Here is a 15,000-nt window from a genome sequence, read left to right on the forward strand (position 1 = left end):
TTATTTGGCTGATTACGGTCATCACAAAATTATCGTGATGAATAACAAAGCATTTTGATGAACAAATGTCATCATGAATCTTGATAAATGAATCAAACAATACATATATTTATATGCTCTTATCATTACAGCACTCTGACTCACATGGCAAAATATATATATATTATCATATGTACTATTCTGGACATAATCGTGGATTTAGTTCATATGTTGGTTTTGGGTATAATTGATTTGCAGCCTATTCTCAAAAAAAAGGAGGCTTTTATTTTAATATCCATGGCCGGAAGTTGGGTATTTGATTCTGTGTGTGACCGCTGTTCGGACGCGTAGACAATTGACATGTTCAGCGTGCTCTGACTCCAACTAACTGCAGCATCCGTCTCCATAAATCCCCCCCCCCTCCTCCTCCGTGTCTGTCCGTCCATCTGGCCCGTTGGGGACGAGCAGCGTGGCATTGTGGGATATTCCCTCTCCTCCGCCGATCTGCAGCATCATCAGTCAGAATGTAGGGTGAGCGTGCACGCACGGGCACACGCTCACCCTGTCAGTGTATCACTCTCGCACACTAATCACACACACGCGCACACGCGCAGGCCATATGTCGCGTTCACGGACTGCGTGTGTCAGATACACGTCGTGGTGAGAATATTCTCACGTCGCTTTTAAATTTATATATTTTTTTTTTTTATGTCTTTCTGATTTCAAAAAATGTAAATAAAAACATCTGTCCGCCTCCTGTGTTTTTCGTTTCGCTGCACTGATCCAAGTCAACACTGACCTTTGACCTTTGTGTACCTCTTTTTTTCTTCTTCTTTTTTTCAGCAGTGAAGCACATGTCTGTAAACTCATATAGTCACAATAATGTGAGTTTAGCTGCTTTAATTTGTCAATCAATATTTTAAATGTAAATCTTTTAATTTTGACAAACCTTTTTTCACATTAATCAACATTTTGATTGAGAATTTTTCAATGTAAATCTTGGTAAGTAAATATGTTGTCTTAATTTTATCTTAATACGCTTTTTTTCTTTTCTTTTTTCTCTCAATTGTGACCAACAATGTTAATTTTCACTCTTATAACGCATAACTTTGAATCTGTTGTTGCTTCTTTCCCAAATGTGCTTCCACAGAGGGTTCAAAGGTCAAGGAAAAAACAACATGAGCCGACGAGAGGATTTTTCATTCATAACTAAACAAGTTCTGTGAAATCTCCTGCAATGTGCAGCTCCTTGATCTATTTACTGACTCATCACACGGTTAAAAGAGCCCGTTCTGCTATTCGCATCGATTATTTTATTACAAACACGACGCACCATAACTGGAGCGGTGACGTCTTTTATTGTGGCGGGGTTACTACGAGACTGGACTGTTGTGGTGCGGTGGGCCTGCGTATCGTCGTGGACTGTCACGGCTGCTCGTGAGGCGATGCTGCCGATCTATTTTTGGATCCTCGTCGCGGGTGAAGCTCATCTGGGCCGCTACGTCGGCCCTGATGGAGTTCAACTGATTGTCTTCTTCTTTAGGGAACCAGTGTTTGAGCTTTCTATTCAAAATGTAACTAAAAACACTTAAGAAAATAAGAGTCTGGAGCCACGCTAGCAGCATTCATGAGGCTGCAGTTAAATACTAACACGCTGCTAATTAGAACGTATAATGTTGACTATGTTCACCGTCTTAATTTAAAGCCACTTCCAGGAACTTTTTGCTTGCGTTGATTCTGGCGCCCCCCTGTGGACTAACGTGGTAGTCCACAGGTCTTTGACCTGATGGTGGCGCTGGAGAAAAAGTTAACGGATCACCGAAGTTGATTGAAACGTTAAATATATTTACCGTATTTTTATTAGCATTATAGGAGGTCTACTAGTTTCCACGACAACACCGATGACATCACCGTATCGTTAAACTTTTTACAACGAGCAATATTGTAACTTTTCGTCTCCAACGTCAACAAACGAGAACAAACACAATCTGTTTTGCAAAATATACTTTTACTAAAAAGGAAAAATACTCTCCGTTCATTTGAAAGCACAGAAGTGGGCGTGGCTTCATCTCAATCAGCTCAAACTCGTGGGTTTCTCGGCATCAACGTACAGATTTATGAATAAATCCATGACAATCTGACCACTGATTGATCTACAAAGTGTACAAATACGAGAAATAGATACACAAATATTGTTTTCTAGTCTCTAAACACAACCGCAGTCTATTTCTGCCCTCGGTTTGCTAAAAATATAATTTCCGACATTTTCTTTCCCCATCTCGACTTAAATATCTTTCACTTTCAAACAAATTTGGTATTTACAAATGTGATTGCAAAATAAAGTGAAGCGTCTGTAACACACGTGAAAGAACACGTTTCATTAAAAGCTCAGAAATAAAAAGAAACACTTCAAAAACAATTACAACTTTTTTTAAAGCCACGATGTGTAATTCATAAACTGAATCCAACAGAAATTCAGGACAAACCATCTAAAATAAACTCTGAATTCATTAAGGATTGGTTTATAAACTACAGGCCCCACACACATTTAGACTTATTTATTAACAAGTTATATTTACAAAAATATATATATCTTTTTTTGGGGTTTTATTTCTGGGAAGAAATATTTTTTTTGGGCAAATGCTGAGAGATGAAAGCCAGAAACAGCTCGTGCTAAAAGTTGCTGTGGTTCCTTGTATATTAAAAGAAAATCCATATTTGTTTTTCATTTAACTGGATTAAAAACATCCCAAATAAGACTTTTCAATAACAAATAAATGAACCTCGAGCTACAAGCCCTCGCTGTATGAAATGTAAAGAGAATATATAACAATATATATAAAAGAGAACAATACAATAAAATATGAACACTAAATATATTATGACCACAAACACGTATCAAAATGGGACGCACGCCTCACTGGAATGGAATAAAAACATGGAATATTAAAAGAGCTACAAAAGAGCAATAATCTTGTGGAAAATAAAATTATAATAATACAAATTTAAAAAAGGTTTTCTATAAATACAAAAAGGTTCTCCGTCAGTGTCCTGTAAAAAAGCCTCACGTGTCATATTTAGAATATATTGGAATAAATCAATATATCCATTTGAGTTCATTACAATGTGATTAAATCCAGATTACAACCGATGAGTTGTAAACAAAATATTCAGTGCAACTTCACTTTAGAAATTAAAGCAACCAGCCTCTTTATTATTATTATTATTATTAATATTAATATTATTATTATTACTACTACAGTGTATATGATTAAGCAGAAATGGAACAATCTGTATGAGGTTTGCTCCAGGACACTGAACCACTCACTACAGGGGTTGGGGGGTCAAAGGTCAAAGGTCATCATGGGGGCTTGTTGACATGAAGCTCAGGAGGTCTCGTTGACCAACACATTACTGCTGCTGTCAGTCGTCCTCTGCTCCAGAGACCTGAGGGACAGAGTATATATAATATATATATAAAGTACTCATGATGCAATATAGAGATATTATATTATATTTTTCAGTAAAAACCTAATGTTGTACATTAATGTGGAGTCAATTTGTCATATCTTTTCATGTAAAGTGTCATAAAAAGCTGAATATATTGGATTAAAGTTCACGATAATGCAATATAATAATAAGAGTTGTTTGTTTTTACTGCAACCGTTTCTCCATTTTCAGCCTTCAAAATAAAATATAAAAATGACAAGGAATATGTGGCTGGATGTTTTATTATTAAATATTATTAAAATTATTTTTTATTTAGTTTTGCCTTTGTTATTATTTTGTATCTTCTATTTCTTTCATTATTTGTTTTCTTCTTCACAATTAAAAAACTGACTAACACACACACACACAAATTTATTAATACTTGTTCTTGGATCCCTGTATGTAATATTGTGCATTATCATCAATAAGGTATGTAATAACAAAATTAAATAACATTATTATAATTATTATTGATTTTGTTTTGCCTTTGTTATTATTTTTATCTTTTATTTTCTTTCTTTACTTTTGTTTTTCCAGCCTTCTTCTTCACAATTATAAACTGACTAACACAATATACTTCTTCTTTGATCGCTGTATGGCATAATGTGCATTATCATCAATAAAGTATCCTTTAAAAAAAATGTATTATAATGATTTTTGATTTTGTTTTGCCTTTGTAAAATTTCGTGCATTATCAACAATAAAGTATATATAAACATATATGAAATAAAAGACTACTTTTCAGTCTTCCGGGTGGGCGGAGCTCCGTTAACGAGCTCAGGTGGCCTCACCTGTGCAGCTCCAGCAGCAGGTTCTTGGACGTCTGCGTGTCGTTGCCGGCGTTCCTGAACGGCGGGTGCGTCTCCGCGGCGCCGGGCTCCTCCTTCTGCTGCTCCGAGCGCCGCCACGCCGCCATGACGACGGCCGTGGGCTCCTCCCATTGGTCGGGATACTCCCCGCCCAGACCGAGGAGGTGCGGCTGCTCGTCTTCGAAGGTCGACAGCAGATTCCTCGACTTCCCTGAGAGAACAGAGGATGCTTTTAATTGAGGCGCTATGTGTCGATATCTCACTGTGTGTGTGTGTGTGTGTGTGTGTGTGTGTGGGGGGGGGGGGGGTGTGCTGATTTTATTAATTAATTCTACTGCATTCACGTCCTTATTGAAACATTAATGATCTGTGTATTTGTGTAATGTGTGTGTACACAGTGTGTACACAGTGTGTACATAGGGTGTACATAGTGTGTACCTGTGTGTACCTGTGTGTACGTAGTGTGTACTTGGTGTGTACCTGTGGTTGTGTAGGAGTCCTTGGCGACCAGCTGTTTGGAGGTCAGGACGCTCTCAGTGACGGTCGAGCAGGGAGTCAAACTACCGGGGGAGAAACTCCCCCAAAACAGAGCGAAGCACAACACGACCACCTGGGGAGAGAGAGGGGAGAGAGAGAGAGAGAGAGAGAGAGAGAGAGGGTAAATACATTATGAACCGATGCTAAGCAGCTAATGAATGGAAGCAGATGTTTTCAATTCAATATTTTAATCAATGTGTCATCACAACAATCTCCTGTTAGCGCGCACACACACACACACACACACACGCACACACACACACACACACATGCACACACACGCACACACGCACACAGTGCAGTACCATGAGGCATGATGAGGTCTGGGTGCCGGCCATCCTGCAGGATTTGGGGACTTTGCCGGCGACCATCGCCTGAAGAGACTGCAGCTGTTGTAACAGAGACCTGAAACACACACACACATTAGACACGTTACACACACACACACACACACACACGTTAGACACAATACACACACACACACACGTTAGACACAATACACACACACACACGTTAGACACAATACACACACACACACACGTTAGACACAATACACACACACACACACACGTTAGACACAATACACACACACACATTAGACACGTTACACACACAAGTTAGACACAATACACACACAATGTATGAGTGTATGAGTGTATTAATGTGTGAGTGTGTGAGTGTGAGTGTGTGTGTGTGTGTGAGTGTGTGAGTGTGAGTGTGTGAGTGTGAGTGTGAGTGTGTGAGTGTGTGTGTGTGAGTGTGTGTGTGTGTGTGTGTGTGTGTGTGTGTGTGTGTGTGTGTGTGTGTGTGTGTGTGTGTGTGTGTGTGTGAGTGTGTTGCTCTTACTTGTTGGTGCACTCCAGATTTTCTACTTTCCTGCGCAGCTCGTTGTTTTCGTTGGAGCAGGTCTCCACCCTGTGGTCAGAGAGGAGTACTGCAGCGTCAGAGATTCATCCACACGTTCTTATGTCTCAGTCACTTTTATGTGTAATGATGAAGAACGAAGAGGAGGAGGAGGAGGAGGAGGAAGACTTACTTCTTCTCCAGAGCGTCCATGTACTCTTTCTTCTTCCTGCGACTCTCTTGAGCCGAAATCTAAAGAAAAGACAAGAGAGGAAAACATTCAAACAGATATACATCATGTTTACTAAAATACAACTCATTTCTATTTTTAAAGTATTTCCTCTTCATGAAACCGAATGACTTGAACCTCATCTTAAATAAAGTGTAGTTAGTCTAAGCTTCTGATGGTTGTCATGACGATGTCTCTCTGAAGCTTTCAAACCTTATTTTTGATCTTCCTGCGGATCTTCTTGAGCGCCTTCTCCTCGGCCTTGGTGAGCGGCAGCTTGGTGGGGACGGGGTAACCCTCGGCAACCAGCGTGCGGCGCTCCTCCTCCGTCAGCATCAGAGGGCCCGAGCCCTGCAGCTTCTACACACACACAATTTATTAATAATAAGTTCCTCACTGTATTTTTATTTCATATAAATTCTTATTTAAATATGACAGTTTTTGTAATTCCCAAAAAATTATTTCTATTTCATTTGTACTATTTATTCATCTAAATAATAATAATATTTATTATTAATATATAATTATTTTTTATTTTATTTAAAACAAATATTTACATTTAACTTGTACTATTTATTTATCTAAATAATAATAATATTTATTATTAATACATACATATTTTGATTCATCTAAATAATAATATATATATTTTTTGCGGAAGAAAAAAAAGGTGACTCACGTGGGCGGCGGTGAGCAGTGGGGAGTTGGAGAGGGAGGAGGAGGCGCGAGGAGACACCTTGGGGCCGGCCTGGGAGGAGGAGGAGGAGGTGGGAGGAGGGGGGCTGGTGGGGGAGGAGGGGCAGGACAGGCCAGGGGGGGCGTGGGCGGGGCTCTGGCTGCCCTCCGAGTCGCTGCCGTGGGAGCTGGGAGGGGTGGGGGGCATCTGGAGGGACTCCAGACCTGAGACAATAAATAAATAAATGTAAACAAATGGCCAGCAGGGGGCGCCGTAGCATCAGGGGGGCAAAGGGGGGCATTCAGACCTTTGGGTGACAGGTTGAGGAACTGGTCCACTTCATGAGGCTCCAGTTTGATCTGAGGGATGATGTTCTCCTCTTTTATCTGAAGAAGAAGAAGAAGAAGAAGACACGATTAGAAACAAGGTAAATAAACATAATAAATCTGCATTAATCGTCACGTTGACTCACCTTGAGGCCTTGGCCCGGTCTGTGGCCGCCGACCGGGTTCCGGGCCGGGGGGGCGGCGGCAGCAGGGGGCGGGGCCACGGTGGGGCCCTCGGGCGCCCGGGGCCCCTCGCCGGAGGCCGGAGAGAGGGAGAGGGCGGGGAGGAGGGAGGGGGTGTCACACAGGAGGCCGTCCATGGCGTCCTCCTGCTCCATCGGCCAATCAGCAGAGTCCCCGTCAGAGTCTGATGCACAAGAGACGTTCAAATGTACCTCGTTCATTAGAGGAGGAGGAGGAGGAGGAACATGGTCCCACAGTACTTCTTCAAAACACGGAGCAGCAATAACTCATGAACTAAACTTTGCATTTTAATTTGATTAAGATTCCAAATTTAAAAATGTTTTAAAAATAGTAATAATACTAATTATGATTATTGTTATTATTATTATTTAGATAAATAAATACTACAAAATCTAATAATCTTACTTTTTTAAATTCTTTGATAATAAAATAAAATAACATAGATCAATGTTATTAAAAAACCATTAAATAAATATGGAAAATAAAGACAATAAAGATAACAGCAATGATTATTATAATAATAATTTTGTTATTATTATTTAGATAAATAAATAGTAGAACATATACATATTTTATTTAAATAAAAATAATAATTAAATTAAATAAAAATCTGTATATATTAATGTTATTAAAAGAAACATTAAATTAAAATGGAAAATAAAGACAGTAAAAAAAAAAGATTATTATTATTATTATTATTGTTGGTATCATTATTAACATTTAGATAAATAATTATTATCAATTAAATATATATATATATATTTCCAAAGATTTCATTGAAAAAACGTGAATATAAATGGAGAATAAAGACAATATGGAGAACAGTGGGCGTCTCACCTGCGTCGCTGCCCCGCTCCCCGGTGAGGTGCGACAGCGGCGACTGCGGCCGGCTGTCGCCACTCAGCGAGTAGCTGTGCTCCGTCGCGATGTGCGGCGGCAGCGGCGAGGACGGAGACAGGCCGCAGCCCTCCATGGCCTCCACGCCGCCGCGCGCCCCCGGCAGGAAGGGGTCGCTGAGCAGCTGGCCGAGCAGCCCGTCCTGGGAGAGGTCGTCCAGGAGCTCGGAGAAGTGCTGCGAGGAAGAAGAGGAGGAAGAGGAGGAAGAAGAGGAAGACACTTGTGTGAGACCTGGACGACAAACAGAAAAGGCGATAAAGACTTTTGGATTCTGGAACCTCGAAGTGTTTCACTTTAAAGCAGCCAACTGTGTGTGTGTGTATACGTGTGTGTGTAGGTGTGTGTGAGTGTGTGTAGGTGTGTGTGTGTTAGTGTGTGTAGGTGCGTGAGTCTGTGTGAGTGTTAGTGTGTTTAGGTGTGTGAGGATGTGTATGTGTGTGAGGGAATGTGTGTGTGTGTGTGTATGCATGCATGTGTGTGTGTATGCATGCGTGCGTGTGCGTTTCTGTGTATGTTTGTGTCTGTGTGTTTGTGTGTTTGTGTGTTTGTGTGCATGTGTGTGTGACTCAGTGTGGTGACACATTTAACACAAAACATATGAAGAAGACCAACCCTCCTCCTCTTCATCTACTCTTTCATCTCTCCATCATCGTCCTCCTCTTCATCTACTCTTCATCCCTCCATCATCGTCCTCCTCTTCATCTACTCTTCATCCCTCCATCATCCCTCCATCATCGTCCTCCTCTTCATCTACTCTTTCATCCCTCCATCATCGTCCTCCTCTTCATCTACTCTTCATCCCTCCATCATCGTCCTCTTCATCTACTCTTCATCATCGTCCTCCTCCCTCTCGTTGTAGAAGTTAAATTTAATCAGGATTAAACACTCTCACTTTCTTCATTAAATCAAACACACATGAAACTGGGAAAGGGAAGGAAAGGAAACAAAGGAAAGGAAATGAAGGCAGCTTCATACACAGACGCAAAGTTTAAAGTTTATGAAAAGACAGAAGTAAGAGCGAGAAAAGAGGAAAGGAAAGTTTTAATGAAGGAAAGAGATTAAAAAGAAAAAGAAGGAGAGGATGGATGGATAGGAAGAACTAAGGAAGGAAGGAAAGCAGGGAAAGGAAAGGAGTAAAATGGGAAAGGGAAGGGAGAAAAAAGATGGAGGGAACAGAAGGAAAGGAACAAAAAGGAGGAAGGAAAGGAAATGAAAGAAGTAAAAGATGACAGTGAGGGCAAAATGGAAGTAGGAAGAAGGAAGGAGAAGAAAGGGAGAAAGAAGAAGAGGGAATGAGTGAAAGGAAGGGAAGGTATCATAAAGAAGTGAAAAAGGAAATGAGGGAAGAAAAGGAAAGAAGTAAAAGAGGACAGGGAGGGCAGAATGGAAGGAAAGGATGAAGAGGGAAGGAGGAAAAGAAAGGGAGAAAGAAGAGGAGGGAGGAGTGAAAGAAGGGAAGGTAATACAGGAAACGTAAAGGAAATGAGGGAAGAAAAGGAAAGAAGTAAAATAGGAAAGGGAAGGGGGAAAAAGGAGGAAGTAAAGTAAAAGAAAGGAGGAGAGAAAAGGAAATTAAAGAAGTGAAAAGGGAAATGAGGGCAGAATGGAAGGAAAGAAAGGAGAAGAAGAAGAAAGGAAAGGAGGGAAGGAAAGGAAATCTACATCCTGACATATTTAGTTCAGACAAAAGGACGTTCAGACGAGAGTGAAATCAAGATGGAGGAAACATGTGGCTCCAATTACAGGCTGAGAGACACACACGCACACACACACACACACACACACACACACACACACACACACACACACACACACACACACAGGCACACACACACGCACACACACACACACAGTGAAATGACCTCTTAACTGCATAAACACAGCACGCTCCTGCCACCTTATGCTGCCCTATAAGGCTGCTGCTTCCAGGCCTCTGTGTGTGTGTGTGTGTGTGTGTGTGTGTGTGTGTGTGTGTGTGTGTGTGTGTGTGTGTGTGTGTGTGTGTGTGTGACGCAAACACGGACAGCGTACCGTGACTCCACTCGAGGAGGCAAGATAAATATTTACACATTAATCCATCAGGTGGATCCCTTTCCATCAGCTAAGAAAAGAGTGCACGTACGAGCGTGCACGAGCCGAAGCCCGTCGCAGCAGTTCACGACGCTTTACGGCATCTCCCGGTTCGAGGATATTTTTGTCACGTTTTTTCATCTGACGAAGAGGAGGAAACACCACGATGGTAAAAAGAGGGTGTGGTTTATTTTTGGGAGGAGTAATTACAGACACAAAAAGGAGCCACATTTTGTGGGTTTAAATAACCTTCGACGGTTAAAGCTCGTGGGAGGCAATTAAATGACTTTTAAAACATTCAGAGATCAACTCTGAAAAAAAAATAAGAATAAATCACACTTATTATCTGTGAAAATCCTTAAAAAACACCACACACACACACACACACACAGCGCTGCAAAAGTTGTTTTTCAGAATAAAATACATCCAGTGAAACCACAGTGAGGACTTGTATACACACACACTGTCATTTTCTGCAGTGGGAGTGTGTGTGGTTGTGGTGTGTAGCTCAGCACACACACACATACACACACACACACACACACACACAGAAACACACATACACACACTCACATACATACACACACACACACACACAGACATACATACATCCACACACACACACACACATATAGACTCCTATACAACCAGAGGAGTCGCCCCCTGGTGGTCAGGAGAGAGAATGCAGCTTCAACACATGAAGCATAGACTTCTAGACGAGTCGCCCCCTGGTGGACACATTTCTGTGGAGGACCACTTTCCTTAAAAAAGAAGAAAAAACTCCCAGGCTTCACAATAAAAGCCTCGATAGCTGTGTTGGTCAACTTGTTGGCAGTGAAATGAAGGGTCTGGGGGAGGAAGAGGGGAGGAAGAGGAGAGGATGGAATGTCCCCTCAGGCCGTAACTCTTTCCTTAAACAAAGGAGGACGTCTACTTTGACCCTCAATGACCAGAGGCCTAAACTTCAGAGGTCTAGGAAGAGGAGGGCCGTCTGATGATGTAACACCTCCCCTTCCCCTGAAGGGCAACACACAGATGTGAAAGAGTACTGGCATTACTAATGACACACACACACACACACACAGAGAGAAACAAGGGTCATCTCCCTGGAGTGTGTGTGTGTGTGTGTGTACCTTGCCCTGGACTCATCGGTGTGTACTTTTGCTGATGATACAACTTCACAAACACAATAATAATAAAAAAGGACACACACACAGTTTTGTGGAGATAAAGTCGATGACTCATCCGTTTGGCTCCAGGTTGAAGACGTGACAGATTAAAGAGATCTTTGTCTGATTTATCAGGGATCGATGAAGCATTACTAAATTATTTATTAAATATGATTAAAGTCATTGCTTTCAGCTTTATAAAAAACAGGCTTTTGTTATTTGAATTGTTGTTTTTATGTCTTTTCTTCCAGCTTTGTTTCTTGGTCACCACGAGAGAGAGAAGCAAGCGTGTTCATCCAATTAAAACACATCTCGGTCTCTGCTCTCCGACTCCCTCCCTCCCCGTCCTCAGGTCCAAACCTCTCGGTGGGATCTCATTCCTGCAGCTGGGAGCCAGAGCAGCGAGTTTCTGCTGGAATGATGAAGCGTAGAAAGAGGCACACATTCCTTCCTCTTTGTGTCAAAGTGTTCCTGCACAATAACATGAGGGCATCGAGCGCACCGGCAGCTTTTAAACGTCTTGAGACTCACTGGGTTCTGAAAAGTACGACTTGACAGTGTTTTAATCCAGTTGTACGTGTTTTATTCTAGTTTTCTGTGTTTTATTCTAGTTTTTATTGTTTTAGGTTTTTTTTCTAATTTTCTGGGTTTTATTCCATTTGTCAGTGTTTTATCCCCTTGTTTTCAGTGTTTTATTCTAGTTTTCAGTGTTTGATTCCAGTCTGGTGGCCACGCCCACATGAGGTCTCGCCCTGGCATTGAAATTGTCAGAGTCAGCAGAATGAGACGAATCCCAGGCCTTGGAGGGCTCCTGCTATCTGGGTCTTATCCTAGGGGGGGGGGGGGGCGTTGGAGGCCTTAACATGTGCAGCTTCACATATGACGCCGTCCACACACACAGACACGCACGCACACACACACACACACACACACATCTGTCTGGTTGACATCACTCGTTCCGTAACGTCAGAGTGACCTCGCTCCATAGAAATGTTCTCACAGGGATGGAAGTACACACTCACACACACACTCACACACACACACAATATATAATTTGTCTCGGATGATGTGACTCGAGCTGCCTCCACCGATAAGGAACGAGGCGACGTGTGAGCACACGTTAAAAACACGTCTCAGGCCTCGAGCCTCGAGCGCCGGCCGCGTGCCGCAGCCTCCAGACACGTTAAACGATCCCAGAGCTCGAGATGCAACAACGCGATGAGAGCGTCAGGAAGGAAGGAGATCAGGAACGCCACTTCAACGAAAACAATGATCTTTCCCTCAATGTAACAACAAAGGGGCTTTTGTTCCCCAACCTTTATTTTGAAAAGAGCGTATACGCATTTAAAGAGTTGTTGTTGTTGTTGAGCTTTTCGTAGGAAAACTAACTTTTCATCTTCTTTCATACAAACTATTTATCAGTTAAAGAAGAATGTGTGTCTCCAAAATGTAAAATACATTAATTAACATGCATTTAGAGGATATTTGAGAAGAAAAAGTGTGTTTTATGTGTTTTTATACACATAAAACACACTTTTATTGAGCATGTTGTGGTCTACATGCGCTAAACAGAAAGAAAATCACATTTAAAAGCTTAATAAAGTATAGAAAACATATATAAACATATATATATATATATATATCAGCTTGTTCTTTGAACAGATTTGTTTAGGGGGCGGAGTCAATGTTAACGGATGTAAACAACAGGATGTGAGATAATAACAGAAGGCGTGACATCCAGCAGGTGTTTACCCTCCACAGTGGGACGACAGGAACACAAACACACACACACACACACGCACACAAACACACACACACACAAATCCCAGCAGATCAATGACAGACCAGCTCCCAACGTCCACTTCCTGTTTGACGCCCTCGAAACCTTTAAAGTCTCTTATTAATTAAAGGAGTGTAAGCAGAACCACAGCAGTCAAAGTTCACATCGATGAGTCAGCCGCTATCTGACCGACACTCTGCTGATATTAGAGTGTGTGTGTGTGTGTGTGTGTGTGTGAAGCCTTACAACAGAGACGATATAGAGAAAATAGACCCAGACGATGACAAATGGAAAAAGCTCACAGTTTCTAGTCTTTGAGATTGAATCTCCTCCCCCCAAAACACACACACACACACACACACACACACACACACACACACACACACACACACACACACACACACACACACACACACACACACACACACACACACACACACACACACACACACACACACACACACACACACACACACACACACTTTCCAGTCTGTGTCATTCTGGCCGATCACCCAGTACAACCCCCGCTCTTCTCACACACACACACACTGATCCTCCAGATGTTACACAATGACTCCACCAGGAACAGAAGCTCCAGAAGGCCGGCAGCATATTAACTTTTTACTAACGTCAACAAAGCCAAAGATTTGATGGTGTTGGGACGTTTGTTTAAAATTATTTTTCCATCCCAATTTCTGAGAGTAACAGGAGACTTCACAGCGGCCGCGTATCGTCAAAATCAAGACGCCACTTCCTGTCCTCAAACACGACCGAGACGAAAACAAGCACAGCTGCCTTCTGACGCCTCTCATCCTGGGTGTGTGTGTGTGTGTGTGTGTGTGCTTCTAAGAAACAGGGTCAACACACACACACACACATGAATAACTTGTTCCATCTCTGCACTGTAACACTGATCGGTCAAGTTCCACTAAACACACACACACACACACACACACAGACAGACACACTCTCTCTCTCTCCCCGCCTCCCGTTCTAGTTTTTCCAGCTCTTTCCTCTCGATGACCATCACCTCTCAGGTTTCCTGCGGGTTTGTTTGGCTGCAGGATTCATCCCACAAAACATGTGTGTGTGTGTGGGGGGGGGGGGGGGTCCTGCCTCATCCATCTCCCGATGGATTCTGGGTAATAAACTGGGTCAATGTCTCGAGTAGAATCACTGGCAATCGCTCACGGGGGAAACTTGTTTGGACGCGCCTTCCGATCCCAATTCCTCCGGACTCTTGCCAAGCAGAGGCACACACACACACGCACACACACACACACACACACACACACACACACACACACACACCGGTTGCCTCTGACAGACAGTAAGCGTGTCCTGGAGCTCTGAAACATGGTCATCTGTGCATCGACAGGTATCATTGAGACCGTCGTCACTGAGGGGTTAACACCCACGACTGGACAGGAAGACGACGCCCACATGTGGGTGCCCCCCCCACATGAGGGCGTCACCCCCTCCCCTCCCCCTCCCCCACTATGTGGCAAGTTCAGGTGTGAAAGGTCTCGCGGTTTCTTCAGAGTTGAAGAAATCCACCGGGGAGAAAATGCATTTTTAGAAAGCCCAAATTTGAGTGTTTCAAAACAACTCATGTGGAAAAAACGTTTACTTTTAAAGTGAGCGTCAAGAGAAGAACAGATAAAGTAAAAAAGGTCCGAAGAAAGGAAGAGACATCTGAGGAGGAGGAGGAGGAGGAGGCTGGAACAAGGAGGTTAAAGAGAAGGGGAGGGGGAAAGGAGCAATGGAGGAAAGTTTCTGGCATTTTGGACAGGAGCCGACTCGTCCTCACCCTAGAGGAGGAGGAGGAGGAGGAGGAGGAGGGATGGAAAGAGGGGTGAAGGTTAACTAGACGGCGGATGGAGAGGTTGCACACGCTGAGCTGCAGCATCCGTAAAACAAACCCATCAAAGTGGAGCCGGTTTAATCAGCACTTCAACACTTTGATGTTCAAACTACGTCCGAAATGCTTTA

At 42.6% G+C, this 15,000-nt stretch overlaps 1 protein-coding gene across 1 annotated transcript in view; it reads right to left on the reverse strand.

Moving 5' to 3' along the window:
- Positions 1-1,968: 1,968 nt before the first annotated feature.
- The window catches only part of creb3l2 (cAMP responsive element binding protein 3-like 2), a 19,466-nt gene continuing 6,434 nt past the window's right edge, over positions 1,969-15,000 (reverse strand). Inside the window, exons 2-12 of the mRNA XM_056425241.1 lie at positions 7,930-8,164; positions 7,035-7,255; positions 6,870-6,948; positions 6,566-6,786; positions 6,100-6,246; positions 5,851-5,909; positions 5,661-5,729; positions 5,120-5,219; positions 4,758-4,887; positions 4,260-4,488; positions 1,969-3,426 (exon numbers count right to left, since the gene is read on the reverse strand). Of these exons, the coding sequence (XP_056281216.1) occupies positions 3,366-3,426; positions 4,260-4,488; positions 4,758-4,887; positions 5,120-5,219; positions 5,661-5,729; positions 5,851-5,909; positions 6,100-6,246; positions 6,566-6,786; positions 6,870-6,948; positions 7,035-7,255; positions 7,930-8,164 (1,551 nt within the window). The 3' untranslated portion in view covers positions 1,969-3,365. The remainder of the gene's footprint in view (positions 3,427-4,259; positions 4,489-4,757; positions 4,888-5,119; positions 5,220-5,660; positions 5,730-5,850; positions 5,910-6,099; positions 6,247-6,565; positions 6,787-6,869; positions 6,949-7,034; positions 7,256-7,929; positions 8,165-15,000) is intronic.

The sequence above is a fragment of the Pseudoliparis swirei genome, chromosome 10, assembly GCF_029220125.1.
Source record: "Pseudoliparis swirei isolate HS2019 ecotype Mariana Trench chromosome 10, NWPU_hadal_v1, whole genome shotgun sequence".
In the NCBI taxonomy this organism is placed as follows: domain Eukaryota; kingdom Metazoa; phylum Chordata; class Actinopteri; order Perciformes; family Liparidae; genus Pseudoliparis; species Pseudoliparis swirei.